Below are 21343 nucleotides of genomic sequence, written 5' to 3' on the forward strand. Positions count from 1 at the left end.
GAGCCAAGTGGGCAAAGGGGCAGCAGGGAAGTATCCTGCCACCCGATTTGAAAAGAACAAGGAGCCAGTGGGGAAAGGGGCGGCAGGGAGGTATCCTGCTGCCTGATTTGTAAAGTAAATACGGCGCCGGAGTGGGGAAAGTGCGGGAGGGGTAAGTAAAACCTCCCCCACCCTTAATGGAACCCCCCACCCCAATCCTTCCGAACCGGACCACCCTGTGTCCAGACCGGTCTGGAGGCCTGTAGAATGGCCTCCGAACCGGTCCGGGCACATCACTAATCCTGAATTAGTTGAAGCTTTTGGAACACCTTCATGGATAGACCTGAATAAAATGCACTGCAGTAATCAAATCTAGAAATCATCAAGGCATTCATGGCAATAGCTAAACTAGGTCTCCGTTTACTAGCAGCAGGCACAGCTGGCAAACCAGCTAAAGCTGGCAAAAGGCACTGTGGGCCACAGCTACCACCTGCATTGCTGTGTCTAAGAGTATCCACAGTCTATAAGCCTGTTCCTGATTGCAAAGCATGACCCCATCCATGGCTGGTGTTTCGAATCCACTGAGTTCCTGTCATAATCTTGACTGAAAATCATGTTCATTCACCCTTATCCAATCTATTATCTCATACATTGTTATATAAATTTTAAGTGCTATTTTTCATGTAGCACTGTCAATTTGCGATTCACCCTCTATATACTTTTATTCCTATAGGATTATCTTGCCTGGGTTAACACAATGAGTCCACAGCTGAGTAAAGACTTAAACTCAGGTAGCCTAGATAGAAGTTCAATTTTCTCACTTCCTTTGGCCTGTCAAAGCTAGAGTCTGTGAATTTTCCAAAAGTAGTGCAGAGACATCTTAATCCAAACTGGCTTTTGGTGGCCAGGGTTAGGGAGAAATAGGATAAAATGCTAGTCTTCAGTCACTGGTGACTGGGGCTTTATCAGAACACACTGACTTTTTGACCTTTCCTTCCATGCAATCACAAATCACTTCTGCATTCTGTACGGTACTTGTCATCCATGAATTAATATCACATTGTCATAATCATTAACAGGCTTCTGTGGAAACTGAGGACTGCATGCCCTGGAACATAGGAAACTGCCATATACTGAGTCAGACCATTGGTTTATCTAGCTCATTATTGTCCTCAGAGACTGGCAGTGGCTTCTCCAAGGCTGCAGGCAGGAATCTTTCTCAGCCCTATCTTGGAGATGCTGCCAGGGAGGGAACTTGAAACCTTCTGCTCTTCCCAGAGTGGCTCCATCCCCTGCTGAGGGGAATCTCTTCCAGTGCTCACACTTCTAGTCTCCCATTCAGATGCAACCAGGGCAGATCCTGCTTAGCTATGGGGACAAGTCATGCTTGCTACCACAAGACCAGCTCTCTTCTCCCCTGGCTTCTCCAGATGCTCCAGTCTGGAAGCAGGAGAGCTACATGTGGGTTTCTGCAAATGGATTGCATGTCAAGAGAGCTTCATGTCTCAGGAACAAAGAAACAGTTTTCAAGGGCTTTCAATATTCCCAGGAGCCAGCAATCTGGAATCCAAATAGGCTTGATCAGAATGACACAGCTGCCAGGTGCTCCTTTGTGATCATTTGAGAAATTCTAAAGGAAACATATCTGGACTTTTGCAGAGCTTGGAGGATTTCATGAGCAGCAGAACACGGTACTTGGCCATCAAATTATTTTCAGCCATAAGTAGCAGGAGTGGCTCATCCTAATGAGCAGTGGGCAGGACATGACCAGTGTTCTCTGTAAGAGGGCTTCTCGGATGTTGTTGACTACAACTCCCAGAATCTCCAGCCTTGCAGCTGGGGATTCTGGGAGTTGTAGTCAGCAACATATGGGAAGCCCTCTTACAGGGCACACTGGACATGACCCGAGATTCCTCTGCCTCTCCTTACCGGCAGCCTGTCTCTCCCCTTCCACCTTGCCCCACCCCAGAGTTAAAGCCACATTGCCTGCAGGCTGGCCATTCACCAGGTAGAACTACGCTATCTGACAAAACGCACACCCTGAATTTTATTTAGATTAAATGACACACATTATGTTCTGATTTCTAAGAGCTGTTTGTCCACCCTGCTTTTCCACCTACAGATATTTATATAATATCTATAGTTATAACAATACCTCATGGTTCTCATGGCCGAGAAGATCCGAGAGTACTTTGAGCACTTCATTGGCAATTTTCACACACATTTTCTTCCCTGTGGAGGTTCAAACAACATGGATTCCATCAAGGCACATATATGCCCCAAGAGGAGAAACCAGCAGCTTTCTTTTTTTCTGGTCACATTAATAGATTCTGGGATACCTGGAGAGCCCATCTAAAAGCTTTTCACAGAACAGCTTCAATTCTGTCAACAAATGTGCCTATTAAAAGTTAGATTTTTAGACCAGGATGGGCAGCTTTCCCCTTGAATTAATAAAATATCCAACTGATTTCTGTGCCTACTGCCATTATTGACAGGATTGGTGAGAGCATTTGAAACACGGATGCTCAGATATGCAATCCCTCTCCCCACTCCAACCATTTCAAGCAGAATAAAGGTGGGCACAGCCCACCTTGAGCAAACCACCCCTTCCCCCCACCCATCATGATTCTGCTCACACCGCTGCTGGTAGTTCTTCCTCCCTCTTCCCCAAGACAAAAACCAAAACTCTTAGATTTGCGGGGGAGGGGAACATCACAGTAGGAGATGGCACAGGTGATCCCATAGATGCACAGAACATTTTTTCCAACTAGGAATCCTGGGGCTTGCAGTCAACTCCTAATCCTTAGCCAAAAAAGATGTTTTACGTGTCTAAAGAAGTGTCTACTTTTCCTCCTCCTCCATCACCTCCCCATGGTGAGGTTTTTGTCTTGGAGGAAGGGGAAGTAGTAGTGGTGGCCAAATTGGGAGTTCGAGTGCTTTGTCCATTTCAGGGTGAACAGCAGCCTGCACAACCATCTTAAATTTCTGACAGTCTTCACGCATCTTTGGCAAGAGCCTCAGCCTATTTTCCTTTATGGCACAACGGATGAGGCTTATCACCTAAACAGGAGGAGTTTTTAAGGCACACTGAAAGCCAAATGTAGATACCACAAAACAAACCCAGTCGTTTGTTGCTTTTCCTTGAGATGCTGGAATCATCCACCCTGTCCATTTTAAACAATTTAATTCCAAAAACTCCACCCTTCTGCCATTTTTCCTCCATCACCCTGACCTAGTTCATAAAAGAATTCTTGAAAAGGAAAACCTGGCTCTTATCCTAAGCACAGGGATGGCAGCAGCCAGCCAGGGTTTCACTCACACTTGCACGCTTGTGTCAAAGTTGCAGGTACTTATTTGAGCAAGGAAAGCCGAGGACAAAAGAGCAGGTAGCCGACGGCTCTGGCTCCAAGAGAGATGCAAAACAAGGGAAGCCACTACAGGAGAAGAGGACAACAACAAAGGTGGCCCCTCCCCTCCCCCCAATACTGAGGCCTAAAAGGGAATATGGTTGGGGTTGGAGCATCTGGGTGGTCGAGAAGCAGACAATCCCTATGGCTGTTTCCTTGATGCTGACTGTATCATGCTACATACCTGAACTCCGAAGGCAAAGGTTCATGAGCAGGGCAACTGAGTAGGCCAAGGTGTAATCTGACATGCACTCTGTGTCCTTTAGAGTATCCACAAGCCACAGGATGAGCCCGTCCTTTATCATAGCCGACTGCAAAGTCCGCCTAGAGATTTTAAGACAGTAATAAACACATTTGTTTGATGGCCACTCACCTAAAGCCTACTGCTGAAAAGTGACGGCCTCAGAGGCAGGATGCCTCTAAATACCAGTTGCAGGGGAGTAACAGCAGCTCTTGCCTGTGAGCTTCCCAGAGTCATCTGGTGGGACACTGTGTGAAACAGAATGCTGGACTGAATGAGCCTTGGGCCTAATCCAGCAGGGCTGTTCTTATGTTTCACTTAACATTTGGGATCAATATTAAGAACGCAGGTTGGTCTCTGGGTCACCTTGGAGAGACCACGTTACTCCTTTGTTGATAGAACTACACTGGTTGCCAATAGGTTTCCGGGCAAAATACAAAGTGCTGGTTGTAACCTATAAAGCCCTAAATGGCTTAGACCCTTGGTATCTAAAAGAACGTCTTCTTCATTATGACCCCCACCGCCCATTGAGGTCATCTGGAGAGGTCTGTCTCCAGTTGCCACCAGCTCGGCTGGTGGCCACACGGGCACGGGCCTTCTCGGTTGCTGCCCTGAGACTGTGGAATGCGCGCCCTACTGAAATAGGATCCTCCCCATCTCTGACAATTTTTTTAAAGCATTTGAGAACCCACCTCTTCAGTCAAGCTTTTCAGCTTTTTAAATTTTTAAGTTTTAACCTGTTTTTAATTTTTAGATTGCCTTAATTGTTTTAAGATTTTTGTGTATGTTTTAACTTGTTTTATGTTGTTGTTAACCAACCAGAGACAAAAGTTTAGGGCAGTGTACAAATCTGACAAACCAACCAACAAATAAATCCAAACCTTGGATTGGATCAATGGGACGATGGGATCAATCCTAAACTTTAAACATAAGAAGAGCCTTGCTGGGTCAGGCCAAGGCCTATCTAGTCCAGGGTCTTGTTTCCTACAGCGGCCAAATAGATGCCTCTGGGGAGCCCAAAAGGAAGAGATGAAGGCACGCCCCCTCTCCTGCCACTGTTCTCCTAAAACTGGGATTCAGAGGCATCCTGCACCTGGAGGCAGCACAAAGCCATCATGACTAGAAGCCACTGATAAGACTAGTCTATGGAATTTGTGACTAAGGGATGTAGTGACGGCTACCAGTTTAGATGGCTTTAAAAGGGAATTAGACAAAATCTATGATTTTGATTTGATTTGTCTAATCAAAATCTATGATTTGTGACAGTTATCACCACATCATGTAGCCACAAATTCCATAGACTAATTATACACTGTGTGAAAAAGTCCTTCATTTTGTCCATCCTAAGTTTTCTGACAATCCGTTTCATTAGATGAATTGTGTTTCTAGAGTTCTGAGAGAGGAAGGAAAAAACCAGGTTGCTCACCTGTAACATATGATCTGGAGATGATCCTCTGTATTCATAATGAATACAACACCTGCGCAGGGACCTCGTGCATAGATTGACTAGCTCCTCGTGACGCCGCCAACTGCCCTGCACATGCTTCTGTTATTTTCGGCAGTTGGGGAGTGCCTTGTTCAGTTTCTTGCAGACCGCCAGATGTTGACGATCTTTGTATTCTTTCCAATCTTTTGCTTAAAAAAAAAAATTGCAGGGAGGTACAGGTGGGATTTATGAATACAACGGATCCCCTCCAGATAATATGTTACAGGTGAGCAACCTGTTTATCTGGATCGTGATCTGTTGCATTCATAATGAATGGGAGATTAGCCAGCTCTGGAACTGGTGGTGGGCCCAGGTAGTATGTCATTAAGGCATAACCTGCTTCAGAAAACTCCTTCCAAAATTGGCCTCCCTTGTCAGTTGCAAATCAATGGCATAATGTTTTATGAACGGCTGGTGTGAAAATCACGTCGCTGCCTTGCAGATTTCTGCCATTGATATTCCTGCTAGATTGACCGCCAAAGACCGTTCCTCCCTCTCCATTCACCGCACTGGCACAATTGACTTGCTGTAGATGCCATTGTGAGTACCCTTTCAGGCTCTTTAGCTGGTGCCAGCGTTGCATGCAATGCCGCTTGCTGCACATATTGTAAAGCTTCTTGATGCATTTTCCAAATCTGGTATTCCACGTAATCTGCAGGATATACCAAAATTGGGGTGTGTCTGAAGTCGCAACTATGTGTAATCAGACTTGATATAGTGGTGGAAGTTAAGCCCTGTGCAGCTGTATACTGCAATGGCGATTTCCAGGTGGCATAGCCTGCACCTGGTTGCGCAAAACGAGATAAAGGTCTCGACATACCTGTTTGATCACTCAACTGTCTCAATGGAGACATTAGTCTTATTGGATTTGGGGAGTCCTCCTCCTCCTCCTCCTCAGTGGAAGAAAGATGTCCACGTTTCTTGCGTTGGTGGTGTTTCTTTTCTACCACTTCCGGACGCTTGAACTCCTGCTCCTTGGTGGCTTTAGACTGCAATACTTCAGGGTCCACCAAAGGAGTTGTATCCAGGCACGATTCCGTGCTCAATACCGACTTCAGGTTTGGACACCATTGTAAATATCCCTTTCTCCTTTACAATTTTATATCCTGTCGGTTGTGCTCTAGAATTGTCGTTAAGCTGTCTGTATCCAGCAATTTCATGTCCCGCGTCCACTGGACAAGTCCGGGGAAAATGCTCCATTTTTTTCCTTCTGTTTGAATTGTTTAGCAATTTTCGTTATCTGTATCCTGTCCAAAGTTGTTTACTGTGTCTATCCAAACTATCTTTATAAATCACCAAGAAGCTAACAATACAAGGTGTAGACACATAGGCGGTCTAATAGAAACTGAACAAGGCATGCCCCAACTGCTGAAAACAACAGAAGTACGAAGCACATGCATGGCAGTTGGAAACGTCGTGAGGAGCTAGTCAATCTATCCACAAGGTCCCTGCGTAGGCGCAAAATCCATTCATTATTAATGCAACAGATCACGATCCAGATCACCTCTCTACCTATGTTTGCAACAACTTGCACAATTTTTAAAGCCTCAATCGTAGAGTTGCTTCTGGGTTAAAATCAGGGGTGAACTGAGCTCTTTGCCGCCCTTAGGCGGCCAAAGATTTGCCACCCCAGCAGCAAGCGGGGGGGAGAGTTCAAATCTAGTTTTTCAGCTTTAAAACCACTGCCGCACTTGCACAGAAAAACCCAAAATTGGGCAGTAACTGTCATTTGAAAGGTAGGTGGGCTTGTGTTAGGAGGGGTATTGACATCCTCTCTGCCACCCTCTCTGCCACCACAGTTTTAAAGTTAAAAAATAGATTTTAACTCCCCCCTGCTCCTTTAAAAGTTTTTTTTTTCCCCCACAACACCAAAATTTGCCGCTGGGGGAATTTTGCCCCCATAGGCAATTGCTTCTCCTGCCTCTCTTTTAATCCACCAGTGGTTAAAATGGCATAACTCTATGGATGCTGCCCTGGGCTCCTTGGAGAAAGGGGCAGGATACAAAAGGGCAAATCTGGTCAAAAAAGGATGACAAATTCTGGCAAGGATATGCTTCCCTGCTCACTACAATGGCAAGGCCAATGCCATCATTTCTATACAGGGAGCTAGCAAGCAAGAGGATGATTTTGCATACAACCTGGACATCATAGAAAGGTCTTGGTGACATTCTAGAGTTCCAGTGATGGCCCAAGACCTTTTGTTTCCTGAGTCAGAAAAGTCCAAGTAGAATCTGTCCTAGTGATTAACATGGGGCACAATCCAGCCGGAATGTCTCCTCGGCAAGCCCTGTTGAAAGGAACAGGGCCTCTTGCACAGCCCATTCATTTTAACAGGGCCTGCCTAGGAGACGTTCTGGCTGGATTACACTCTACTGAACAGATTCCTCATCTCTCCAATCTGTTGCCTTTAATGGCATCCCATGTCCGTCACCTGAGGCCATCACCTTTTGCCCCACAGCTGGACCACCTCTGGAGAGTTCATAAGACAACACTTCCTGGAAAATATATATTTAAAAATTCATTGTACAGCACAATCCCATCACACATACTGAAGCACTTCACGTGGTTGCTCAGCACACTAATTGTGGGAAAAGTCAACTCGTGATGTACAAAACGGGTCTGTGAAACAGCCCCAAGTCAATTACGTGGGCCAAGAAGAAGGAAACCAGAGCTTGGAAGAAGAGATAGGAAGATTAGGTGATGAAGTCATAAACAGTACTTCTAAGAGCAACACAGTTAATGTTTTACTGGGCCTAATGGGAAATTTCATCAGCTTTCTATACCTCTTGACATTTCACTCCCTTTCTTTCAATGTTAAAACAAACTATGGCCCATAAAATGAGCTAATAAAATGATGTATTTATTCTCTTGCAGGCTCTTATTGGCCTAGCACATATGGCCTGGGTCTATTTGCTCCTGCCCTCCCTGACAGACAGACTTAACTCTTTGCTCATTCAGGTCCCACTGGGCTGTGTAATAAGTCACCAACATAGAAGGCATTTATGCCAATCTCAAGGGCTCAAAACTTACATTTGGTGATGGTGATAAGTATTTAGCCCTCTTTGGACGTTATCCCAAAGATGCTCTACACAAGGGAGTGCCCTGCTCACAGTTAGAGCAGCATTCATCTGAAGAGCTCATCCCTGATCAGAGAAGTACCCACCATCACGGATGTGGTATTCGCCTCTTCAGATGAAAGTTACCCTCTCTAACCGTGAGCAGTGCACGACTGATAGGGATGGGGATGGGGATGGGACTGGACTTCCAGCCCCATTTTAGATGCTCTACTCATGTGAGTAGTGATGTAGGTTTTCCAGGAATGTTTGAATCTGAAAATTCAAACATGTACAATTTAAAAATGTGAAGAAATGTTTCTGGATGTATTTATTTAAAAAAAAAAAAACAACCATCCTAACTTGATTAAGATCTGATTTAGCATGTTTGTTTTATTTATATTTAGAAAACAAAACTAAAAAATTATGGCAAGCTAATTTTACATGCTGTATAATATCTCAAAAGTCTTTCCAAGAGTTCAAAATATTTGAGTACAAATATCTGATTAGAAATAAAGCCCACAATGTGGCTTAAATATTACATTCAAAGAAATTCAGAGGTTTACTTAGAAACTATTCTTACTGGAACATTTGCCAATACAGTAATAGTGTAAACTTGCTTACATTGCTTAAATTTTAGGAGGTGGGGGAACACCCAAAAGCACTGAAAACTGATAACATACTCATTTGAGCATACCTATGCTAAAATGCAAAATGAGACCTATGCATTGATATTTATTATATATGTATGTTTCTTAGGGTTAGTCATCTGAAAAACAGTTAACTACAACTTTGGAACTATCCACTTGACTAACATTGTATACATTCACCCTGTTACTGTTATGAAAAAAACCAAGAAATATTTCCTTAGAAGAAGGACCCCACCACCACCACCCCCAGCCACTCTGGGTGTACTGGGGTATATTATTTTAGATATAAAGAATTTGGGGAGAGGGGTTGTATGTGTACATGTATTTTCTTCTCTCTTTTTAAATTAATTGATTATTTATTTTAAAAAACATAAACAAACAAAATTCCCCATGAATAATATAACACTGAAAAAATTATCCAGAAAATTTTCTGCCCCACATCACTAACATAGACACAGGGGATCGGATCCAGTGAGCTATCTTAGGCACCCTTAAAGTCTTGGCCACGCCCAATTAGATTTTTGCCATTTCCCCAATAATAAATCTATAGCATAACATAAACTGCTTTTGGAACCCCCTTCAGTTTCAAAAGTGTTTGCTATGTGGCATGGGCAGCAAAAGGCCGGGGTGGCAGGCTGCTGATGAAGAACCAGAAGCCAAGGGATCTCCAACTTGGGTCCCCAGATGTTGCTGGACTTTCATAATCCCCAGCAACAATGGCCAAAGGTTGGAGGCTGGGAGCTTGATCGCAAGTTAAGTCCTAGATGGGTCAGACTATTTTAGTTCCTACCTCCTCCTGAAGCTGGGGGCAGAATCTGGGTAGGGCGGGCTCATCCTACCCAGCTGGGGCTTAGCTCACGATCAAGCTCTCCGCCTCCAACCTTGTTCTTAACTGACAATGAACAAAAATTGGGAACGCGCAGAGCTCCCAAATTAGGGTAGGATCTCCTCCTACCCTAATGTCGATCGTGTGAAAGGCCCTATTATATTTTACTCTTGGTGGCAGGCCGGGGAGAGGACTGGCATTACTCTGCCACACTGACCTCAAAGTGTCATGAGACACCTCTGAACAAGAATTTATCTCCCCCTCTCCTCACACTAGAACTTGGGTTTGCCCACAAAACTGATGGTTGGTACATTCAGAGCAGACAAAATAAAGCCTTTCTTCATACAAGGCATGAACTTATCTTATGTAACTTGTAGTCACATGATATGGTTTTGAGCACAAGCTCAATGGTTTTATTTAATTTATTTATTTATACACACATGTATATCCCACTCTTCCTCCAAGGAGCCCAGAGCAGTGTGCTTGATCATGTTTATCCTCACAACAATCCTATGAGGTTTGTGAGGCTGAGAGAGGAGTGATTGGCCCAGAGTCACCCAGCGACTTGTGTGGCCAAACGGGGATTTAAACGCTGGCCTCCCCGGTCTTAGTCCAATGCTCTAACCATTACACCACACGGGTTTAAAAGAGAATCAGACATTTTCATGGAGGAGGAGGAGAGGTCTATCAATGGCCAATAGCGCATCCATGTGCACTCTACTATCTTTAATGGTATGGTTGCCCCAGAGACTACCAGTTGCCAGCCATTCCTTTGCAGAGTTGAAAGAGGGTCCTGGCTTTTCCATACACAGACAACAAAAACGACCCCTTCCCTGTCTGGAGGTGAATCTGCAGCATCGTATCACACTAGATCTGTTAGACCCTCAAGAGTAAAGGATATTATTTCATTATGGAGGCTTATCAAGCATAATAAATAATAAATAAAAAGAGATACAGAAATGCATCTGTAGAGTATAATAACAACGGGGTGGGGGGTGGGATATCCAGCTAGTTGAGCCAGCCAAAGCCCCACTGAGCCCTCCTCCTCCTTCTCCAGCTCTAAGTGGCACTCCTGTCATCAGCTCCGGAGGATTCTGATGATAGCTGTATGAGAATCAAGTGCTCTTCTTTCCTCCCTGAATGCAGCCTAAGAAGTCTGCATTTCCTTTCCTGTTGTCACCAGGGCCCCACTGCGCTTTCATCACCTGAGACTGAGTTTCTGCAAAGCTCCTAGGACGTTCTCTTGAGTAAGGGAATACTTGTCTTCAGCTTTCAACCTTTCTTCCAGCATTCGGAGCAGCCGGGGATTCTGGGAAAGGTAGAGTCGACCTGAGACAAAGAGAGAGAAGAATGAGTTGCAGGAGAGCAGCCTGGGCACAGAACAGGCCTTCTCTTGCTCTTTGGATCCAGATCTTCCTGGAGAACGGCAAGTATCTTGACAAGTTCTTCATATTTCCTTACCAATTTTTCCCCCTATATCTCAAACATTCTTCTCCCTTGTTTCTACAGGTATACTTTCTCCAACCACTGTCTGGTCTTGTTGTAGCACTGTAAGGGTAAGGTATTCTTACATAAACAAGGCAGAGGAATGTTGAAGTTCTAGAGCAACTATTTCAGATCATGCAGTCTCTTTCTCCTCCTTTAATCAAATTAACAGCAGCCTGCACATGCAGTGGCTAACACCCAAACACTGCATTTGTGCAAGGATGTTGTGGTAGTGCAAGGCTACTGAGCTAACTAGTTGCACTAGGTCTGGAGCTTGAGTTGTGTTTGCACTAGCACAAACATGTTTGCACTTGGACAGCTAAATGTAAAACCTTTGGCACACCTCACGTATTTTGCAGGGAACTTCTGCGCAATCACACAATTCCAGAAGTCCCCATGCTTTGGCACAGCTACATGATCTTGCACTAGCACAACTTTGTCTGTTGCACAAGCACAGTGCTAGTCAGTATTTCAGTCGGCATCTCCAGCCCTCCCCCGTCAAACCTCCCCCGCAACACGTTGCTTGGAAACCCTACATTTGATACACATTTTGTATACCTGGACAGGGTTTTGGATGTTAGTTGACCTAACAGAAGCACTTGCTTTCTTGTTCTATAGAGTCAACATGCCAACATTTCCCTTCCAAGAAGCTGTTGTTTTAAATAAGTCTTCGGTACTAATAGAATAAGACTCACAAAAGAATTTTAACATTGATCTCAACTCTTCTCACGCACGCAGTGTCAGCATACTTGCAGATCCCATTCAGAACTTTGTGTAAGCGTGTGGGCATGTATCAGAGCCCAAGCGGCTTTCGGTAGACAGGTGCTGCAGGGGGTGCTTTCCCAGGAGCAGACAAGAGCGCTCTCTCTCTAGGCGACATACAAGCTCTGATATGTCCCAATGAGATGTCCTTGACCCCAGCAACCGAGAATAAAGCATTGGTTCATTTACAATGAAGGCTTCTTCTGGTTGCTCTACTGAAAGCCGCTTGGGCGGAAGCATAAGTGTCTATCTTATAATGTCTCTTGATAGTTGAAGGGTTCTTCCACGTTGCTGCCCTACACATTTCCTGGACTGGTGCATTAGTTGAGAAAGGCAGCCAATGCAGCTGCCGCCCTTGTGGAATGAGCCACTATCCGAATTGGAGGCTGAAGATGTTGTGTCTCATACACCAGTGCAATGCACGCTTTAATCCAGCTGGAGATGGTAGATGAAGTAACTGCTGTTCCCATCGATCCAGGTAGGAACAAGACAAACAGGAAATCTGTGGTGCGAAAAGATGCTGAACGTCTGATACAGATTTTAAGGCACCATCTGACATCCAGCTTGTGCCACACCTTTTCTTGTAGATGTTTTGAGTATGGGCAGAAAGAAGGTAGAAACATGCCTTCTGACTGATGAAACTGTGAGGCCACCTTGGGACGAATAAAAGGGTCAGGTATAAGGTGAACAGAGTCTTGTGTGAATACGCAATAGGATTTGTGCATTGATAATGCCTGGAGTTCTGAGATGCATCTTGCTAATGTCACTGCTATCAGGAATGCTAGCTTGATTGACAATATCCTTATCAAGACAGATTTTAATGGCTCGAATGATGCAAACTGTAGTGCTTTCAACACAGTGTTCAAGTTCCAAGAAGGAAAATGGTGCACCGGTGACATCAATGTTGCCCCCCTGAGGAATCTTTTCAGATGAGGGTGTGACTGACTTGATCTCGTTGAAATGCCTAAGACCAGGCCTGGGAGGCTGCTTGCCTCTTCAATGTATTTTGTTTTAGCCCTTTATCGAGGCCCTCTTGCAGGAATTGCAGTGAGTGTTGTATAGATGCCTGTCCACAGGGAACCTTGTGATGTGCTGACCATCTTAGAAAAGCTCTCCATGTACACTGGTACACCCGTTTTGTGGAGCCCCCTACAGGAAGCCAGGATGGTATTGGACACCTTGTCTGAGAAACCCTGATATTTTAGCATCCACTACTCAGTCTCCATGTAGCAAGCCATAGCCAGCTCAGGTTTGGATGCTGCACTGGCCCCTGTAGTAGTAGGTCCGGTGTGACCAGAAGAAACCATTGATCTTTTGTAGTGAGGTGTAACAGCTCTGCAAACCACCGTCTCCTTGGCCAGAATGGAGCCACCAGTATCACTTCTGTTTGCAGCATTCGGATACACCTCAGTACCCTTGCCAACTGCAGAGTAGGTGGGCACACATATAGTACACCCTATGGCCATAGTGCTGATAGTGAGTCTGTGTCTTCTGCTTCCCTGCATGGGAACCTGGACACGAACCTTGGAAGCTGGGCATTCCGCATCGTCATGAACAGATTCATTACTGGCATTTCCCCTCAGGCTGCGGACTATCCCCCTCAGGTTCTAGAGGCTTCTGTTTTTATAGCTAATTAGCACAGTCCTGCCTAGGAGTATATGAGGGAGAGAACCCATCGAGATGTCTTTGATCCCTGCAACCAAGATTAGTGCAGGCACAATGACCCCTACCACATGTGTGTATTTCTGTCCGAGATGGTGCTTGCCATGTGCCCCATGCACTGGCATACAACTAAATTGCAAGATTCACAGTGCAGTCCCCTACAACCCCTGACTTTGTACCAGACCAAAAGACACTCGCAAGCTTTATTCATGCCACCTCAGAGTGGTGATGACATCGCGAGGCCTGGGCACAACCAATTACAGGCCTGAAAAGCAAGAACTGAAATAGTAAATATTTTGCAAGGGAAACTGAAATTAAGCGGCAATTCTACTGACAGCAAACATTTTCTGCTTTTGCTATGCAATGAATGCCTCAAAGTAGGATGCGGGCAATGCAAACAGTTTCACCTGCCTGGCACCATGGGGCTTGAGCCAGAAGATTCATGTCCTATTCTCTGCACCACCAAAACTGCTGGTTGGAAGAGGGCACTGCACCTCACTAGCACCACAGCCCAGTCTCCTCCTGGACCTGGGAATCAGGTGGTCCCAGAGAGCCAGTCTCATGCCACTACCAGCTATAGAGCTCCCAGATCTGCTGTACTCCCCTCAGTCTGGATGGCTTGCCACTAAGAGAGGCCATCAGGCTAGCCTTCTGCACCTTCAGACTGACCAACTGACCAATTGCTTCTCTAATCCAAGTACCTGCTGGTGCCACCAGCCATATGGACATTGACATATAAATGCAACTGTGAAAAAGCTGCTACTTTGGTAGCACATCTCTCACCTTCGGCCAGTGAAGCAAATGCATTGATAAGCCTGGCTGTATACTGACGGACAACCTCGCTCTTTGACTGTATCAGCATTAATACACTTCTCTGCAAGAAACAAAAAAATAACTTTGTGAATGAAGATTCTGCAGTTCAATCCTTGAATTCTGAAATTAAGCCCAAATCATGTTTTGTATAGATCTCAATGACATGTGAGCTTGTCCAACAGCTGTTGTATAATATGGGTTCTAATATCACGAATCTTGGATTTACAACAAAGGGATCCAAAAAGAGATAAACTTCTCTCTGTGTCTGAAAAAATGTCATTTTATTGGCCAATAAAATTTTTTTAAGGTACTTTGAGAATGTTCCCTCATTATGGTTCCTATTTGGGTTTTTGTTTAATAATGCAGAAGTCCTACTTGGACCAAAGTTGATAAATTTGGACCAGAGTTTAAAATTACTGGTTCAGCACATACCAATGATCTAAGGCAGGAATTCTGAAACTTGGGTCTCCAGATGTTATTGGCCTACAACTCTCAATACCCCCAGCCTGTAGCTAGGGAAGATAGGAGTTGTAGTCCAACAACATCTGGGGACCCAGGTTTCAGAACACCTGACCTAAAGCATTCTTCTCATAACAACAGTATCAAAACTGTACTTTAGGATGGGCCGCCACCAGCACAGGCTTCATGAAGAAAAACAAACATGTTGGTTTCTACGGAGGTGGAAAACAAACTGCTCTCAGTTCTTCATTTATGTCTGGATGTGGAAGGGGCCAACTGCACAAAACCCAGTAAGAGTTGGACCCACAGTCCTCAGATGTACAGGGTTCCAAAAATTTGTTCTGATGAGAGTACTTTAGCTCAATCCATTCATATACAGATCTCTACAAAGACCGTGTTCCTTATAGTTTCTGGGCCCAATTCAAAATGCTGGTTAAAGACACAAAATGCTCAGGAGCAAAACATTTAAAGGACCACCTTCCTCCTGTAGGAGTCTGCTCATCCACTCAGCAGGACAGTCAGAAAGCTCTGCTTCATGTCCCACCACCTAGGTGGCCAGATTTGGCTTTTAAAAAGCCAAATTCTTGCTTACGGCCCATTTGACCCACGAGCATACCCCTTAGGTTCTGGCAACTCTGCCCACCACTACTATCAGAGATAGGTTGGTGGAAACATGGTAGAGGGCCTTTCTACAGTCGTGCCCAGGCAGTTCCATCTGGGCTCTTCCATAATGGTGTTCAGATGCCAAGTGAAAAATTACCTACATGTTTCAGCAGGTCTTTGGTCAGGCTGATCTGTGAACAGTTAGCCCTTTAACTTTTAAAGTTTTTTTTGTTTTGTTTTGTTTTTTTGCTGTGCTGTCTGTGTTTTGTTGTCTTACGGATTGTTTTAACATTTTTATGATGTTAGCTACCTTGGGGATCTTGGAAATAGGCAGAAAGGCAGGATATAAAAATATTTTAAACAAATAAATAGTTGAATAACATAAACACAAAAAATGGAAGACATCATCCACCATTAGGCTGACAAGCCCCGCTATCTAGCCAAATGATATCCACCCTGACTGACAATGGCAATTAGCACGGAAACCAGAGTTCGCAGAGGAACAGGCCATTCCCACCCCTGCTCTCAGAGACCTCTTAATCAGAAAGCCAAGATCAAGTCTCATGCTTCATGTAGGCAAATGGTGTGCTCGGTTACTGATGTTGGTGAAGAACTGCCATTGCTAACCTGGACACTGCTGTAGCAATCCAAAAGGTCGTTGTTGATGTAAGCCTGCAGAACTGTGTCCCTCTGCTCACCAGGATGAGAGGTCGTCAAGCGCTATAAAAGAAGCACAGCAGAACCACCATTAAGCACACAGCCCATGTGAGAGGCACCTATAATTCAAATAATTGTTTAGACACAGGCAGAAGGCAAGACTACTTTCTTAGTTCTCTCTATCAAACAACAGGGTCCATCACTGAGAAATGTGATGAACAGGCAGAACGTTGCAAAGTAAATGTGGGTCAGCCATGTTACATCTCACAGACTTGGGATTTTGCATCCTCCCTTGGTTAGCAAGAGGGTGATGTCAAAGGTTTTCCAACAACAGTTCTCCTTCAGCTCACCCACCCAGCGCAATGCCTGCAGTAAGAAGGTCTTGAGGCGGTCGTTCCCATCCACCAGATCTTTCTTCAGCTTCTCATAATCCAAAGAGGGCAAGAGTGGCACCTCCTGCACTTTCCTGGATGACAAATGAGGGGGGAAACAAAGAGAGGGGAAACAAAGAGAGGCCCCTGTGAAAAACATGGCGAATGCCTTTCAAAACCACAAGTGGACCCCAGCCAAGGAAGTTTAGAAGATTTAAAATGGAGGCCTTACAGCAGGCCTGCTCAACTTAGGCCCCCCAGCTGTTTTTGAACTACAACTCCCATAACTCTCAGCAACAGCAGCCAATAGCCAGGGATTATGGGAATTGTAGGCCAACATCTGCAGAAGGGCCGAAGTTGAGCAGGCCTGCCTTACAGTCATAGCAGTGTTAAACTTACGTCTGGAACCCACCACTGGAGTTGCGGGCTCACATCACTGAATGCTCCTTCATTCAAAAAATAATCTCTGCATATAGAAAACTAGCATGTCAGGAGAAGGCTAGTCTACAACCCTCCTCTCAAACATGCTAGCTTCCCATGTGAAATGAATTGTTTTGTATGGAAGAGTATTCAGCCACTGCAGTGTGAAGTGGTGGAGCTGGACCATATTAAGAATAATATTCAGCCCTCATTCAGAATGTTGAGCATATCCTGGTGCTTCACACAAATTACCTCATGAATTCTTATCTCAATCCTGCATGCAAGTGAGTATGGTCGACATCTCTCCGACCAACTAGTCTGGGCAATATCCAGCCCCCTGTGCCAGGAAAACAGAGGCACTCAGGAAAAACATGGCAAACTCTGTGCAAAGATCCAAGCTGACCCTTAGCCAAGTGACACATATTTAGACAGCAGAAACAAAATGGCAACTCTTCTTTTGCATCTCCGGTAAACTAGTTTCTCAAGCCTACTGCCACTCACAAAAGAGGCAGGGTGGCAGGTGTTGTGGAGTACAGTAGACTCACTTTCACAAGGAGCTGCTGAGTGAGCAACATTTCCATTTCTACTATACCTCTAACACTTACTCAGTGCATTTCAGTTTTACTACCCATTTCTTGATGCAAACTCCTTTTTATTTTCTTAAAGGGAAACAAAAAACAATAATGCAAAAAGAAACTACTTACACAGGAGCTAATGATGCTCTTAACATTGTTGAGGCCTGTACGTCAAAAGAAAGAAAAGATAAGAGAAAGCATAATATTTTCAGGCAAGCTATTAAATGTTATTTACATATTTTCTATGTGTTAGATAATACATTTACAAATTAAGTTTAATATGTGATAAAATATTTAAGCAAGTTAGTATTTTTCGAGTCAGAATACCAACATTCTCCTACAAAAGGGTGGATTTCAGAATGCAGCTTTCTGCCCATCTCCGGCACCAAAGGCAGTCCCAATAAATATAAATATATGACAGCAGCAAGACATGCGACCATATAAAGGCACAGTCAACAGCAATCACTGGCCGCATGTTACACGGTGTAATGCAGGAGGATCTGAGCCGCCTGCACTGCTAGGGGCTCCTAAGGAACTGTCAGCAGAGTGCCAACACTGACTTTGGGAGTGTTTGTTTCCAACATAAGGGCTGCACAGCCCTCAGGGACATATTTCTGAAGTCAAAAAGTATTTTTGGAGAGCCGAGAGAGCAGCAAAAACCACACTACCCCTTCCTCCTCCACGTACCCCAGCAACAGCCCCTGGTGGCCCAGTGGTAAAAAACTGCCGCCCTGTAACCAGAAGGTTACAAGTTCGATCCTGACCAGGGGCTCAAGGTTGACTCAGCCTTCCATCCTTCCGAGGTCGGTAAAATGAGTACCCAGAATGTTGGGGGCAATATGCTAAAATCATTGTAAACCGCTTAGAGAGCTCTGGCTATAGAGCGGTATATAAATGTAAGTGCTATTGCTATTGCTAACACACTGGGCTGAGTTCCACTGCAGAATCCTCCACAGTCACAGCTCCTGCCAAGTACTTCTAACGCTGCACAAAATGTCTGCCACTGTGTTCAGCGGGGATTACTCCCAGTTAAGTGTGCTTAGGCCTTTTTCTTTATAGGATTCGAGTTCCTCCATACACTTTATCAGAAGTAGCCAATCGCTGCATTCTAAGGAGGCCACACTATTGCCCAGACAACGGCCTGGGGACCAGAAGTGCACTACTGCACAAAAGCCGACCCCTTCACAAGTGACTAGGCTCCACCCACACAGTGGCACTAGCGAGCAGCAAGAGGGCTCCAAGATGGAGGAGCCCTTATGGAGCAGATACATACAAATATGGACATGGCACATTACATACATGTTACAGACAAGAGAGAGAGAAAGAGAGATGTAAGATTCAAGTGTGGAATATCTTTTTACTTCTTACAGCTTCAAACCTTTTTAGTTTCCTTATAGAGGAAAATGTGGACAAACATACCATGATTAAAATTTAGCAGAACTACCAGGGGCCAGATAAAATTGTTCTAAAAGCCTAAAATGGCCCATGAACAGCGAGGTGACCATCCTGACACTTATTTTATTCTTAGTCCTCTTGATCCTTCCCAGTTCATCAACACGATTTCAAACTAAATATTCTCTAGCAATCAGACTCCAGATCCTGAGAACAATTCTAGACTTCAGAGTTGTTAAAAAAAAAAAAGAGCTTAAGAAATATATAAATGAATAATAAATAAAATAAATAATTTAAAAATAGAATAATAATAAGGAAAATGAGCTTCTCGACTGTAAGGAATGGAGGCTCAACACACCAAGAAATAAAAAAACCAGATGGCATAGCCGTTTTTGCTGTGTTCAAATATAGCACAATTTAGGCCATCAAAAGTGCTGTTATATTAATGCCCTTTAAAACAAGATTCATCTGGTTCAATGCAGTGACTTGTCTTAAATCTTGTAGGTGGAGCAGAAGATAAATTCTTCCGTGAAGTTTTTCCTTTTACCTGTTTCAGTGATGTCAGCAGATGTCATGTTATTTACTCCCAGAATAGTCACCATCTTCTTGTCATGAGGAAGATTCCTTGATTTGTAAAATCCTTTCTGGTGACTCATTTTGTCAACTGGTCTTTGCTCATAGCCCAGATTCTTCCAGACTCTATAATCACTGCCTATTGTTCAGCGTTTAAGCTGGGGAGGCTCAGAAGAGAAAAGGCTCAAAGGGAAGATTGAATGACTCTTGCTCTTCAAATGCTTGGCATTTCACAAAGCTATCCTATGTAATACAAGAAGCACCTCTCTCTCTCTCTCTCAAATGAATAGGTGCACAGTTGTATAGGAAGTCATTTCATATTATGCTTAAATCAATGAGTGATGATACATAAGAGGCAATTAAAAGCCCTCCAGCTTTAAAACGGAACAGTTCTGCAGCACAGGGATTACCTTTTGCAGCAGGAATGGCTTCCAGCTATATCATGTTCTTCTGCCTAAATTCATTTGCCTTTCACTCATTTTTACCCATTTCCCTTGATGGTGCAGTCCTTTTGTTTCAAGGAGACACCTCCACCCCTGCCTAACCATCTAATTGTTGCAATGAAATCATGCTGATTTGTACCTTCTCGGGCAGCTTTGTGCCCTAAAAAAGGGGGGAAAGGTTACAGCTGTAACCTCAATGCAGCCTTGTGGGTGAGGGTGAAAGATGTGGAGCAAGGAAGGACAGAGCACTGCAGTGGAAGTTGGGGTAAACTGCCTGAATACAGAGATATTTTTTTTTAAAAAAAGACGACGAGGCAGCTGAACAAACACCTAGGAGAAATGGTTAGTTAGATGTTCTCAAACCTGGCTCTCTGGATGTGGTTGGACAACAACTCCCATCATTCACAGCCACAATGAACAAAGGTCATTATGGCTAGGAATTATGGGCATTGTAGTCCAACAACATCTGAGGACCCAAGTTTGAGGAGCCCTGGGTTGGGACCCCTTGCAATAAAATCAATCATTCTACTTGGGCTCCATGGCCTTGGTGGGCTGCAGGTGTGCACCTTCTGAATGTACAACCCACCCACCCCACCACCACAGGCATTTTGGCTTTGTCTCCTGCTTTTCCAGTCAAGACTGTGCCCAAAGCAGTTCATAGTAGCACTACGACAACACCACATACAAACAATTTCTATACAAACCAAGACATTCCATTTACACAAACACAGAGGGGGCATGCAAAGGCCTCCCATTAGAGAGCGATCAGGCCTGGGCATACTGCAGTGCACCTGATACTGAACAAGCTCACATGGAGATGCGGGTGGAGAGCTAAAGTGTGACAACTAGCCTTAAAGGAATCCACTTTTACACACTAGGGGAGATTCGTGGTGCATTGATTTCTTTTTAAAAAGAGAGAGTGCGCTTAATTCTGCACTCGGTAACATCATATTCTCCCATCTTTCTGCACTTTTTCAATATTCTCAGAGGCCTGAGTGTAGAGAAAAAGCTTGTAACTGAAATGAATGAAGTAGCAGCCTCCCAAAAAAAACCCTGGCAAAAGCCATTGCAGCTGGGGATTCTGAGAGTTGTAGTCAACAACATCTGGGCATCCCTGTTAGAGGGAACACTCTGTGTGTTTTTAAAGGAGGGTAGCAGGATTCCACAAAAGTCAGGGCCATTCCAGCAGGTGCCCTTCCTATCTACAGCACACAGAGGGAATGGACACACTTCTGTGGGTGGCTTACACAATCCTGTGCATGCTTACTCGGAAGTAAGCCATACTGAACATAGTGGCAATTACTTTCAAGCAGGCACATACAGGATTGCATGGCGGGGGCAGAGTCCTGGCTAGCACAAATTTTGGCTAGTAAGGCCAGTCAAAAATTTTAAGACCTCTGAAAAGAGGTCTGTTCCTGCTTCCAGACTTATGGTTACAGCTGAGGCTTAGTAACCCAATATCCTCCCTCTGCAAAGAATGCACGGG

The 21343-nt window shown here is 44.5% G+C and overlaps 1 protein-coding gene across 7 annotated transcripts in view; it reads right to left on the minus strand.

Moving 5' to 3' along the window:
- Positions 1–21343, minus strand: part of ARMC9 (armadillo repeat containing 9) — a 129809-nt gene that overhangs the window by 62252 nt on the left and 46214 nt on the right. For all 7 annotated transcript variants that reach the window (XM_053306966.1, XM_053306962.1, XM_053306963.1 and 4 more), the window contains 7 exons: positions 17579–17613; positions 16438–16549; positions 16054–16146; positions 14335–14425; positions 10848–10971; positions 3571–3710; positions 2135–2211 (listed from right to left, as the gene is read on the minus strand). In XM_053306966.1, the coding sequence (XP_053162941.1) occupies positions 2135–2211; positions 3571–3710; positions 10848–10971; positions 14335–14425; positions 16054–16146; positions 16438–16549; positions 17579–17613 (672 nt within the window). The remainder of the gene's footprint in view (positions 1–2134; positions 2212–3570; positions 3711–10847; positions 10972–14334; positions 14426–16053; positions 16147–16437; positions 16550–17578; positions 17614–21343) is intronic.

Source organism: Hemicordylus capensis, chromosome 3, assembly GCF_027244095.1.
Source record: "Hemicordylus capensis ecotype Gifberg chromosome 3, rHemCap1.1.pri, whole genome shotgun sequence".
NCBI classification, from domain to species: Eukaryota; Metazoa; Chordata; class Lepidosauria; order Squamata; family Cordylidae; genus Hemicordylus; species Hemicordylus capensis.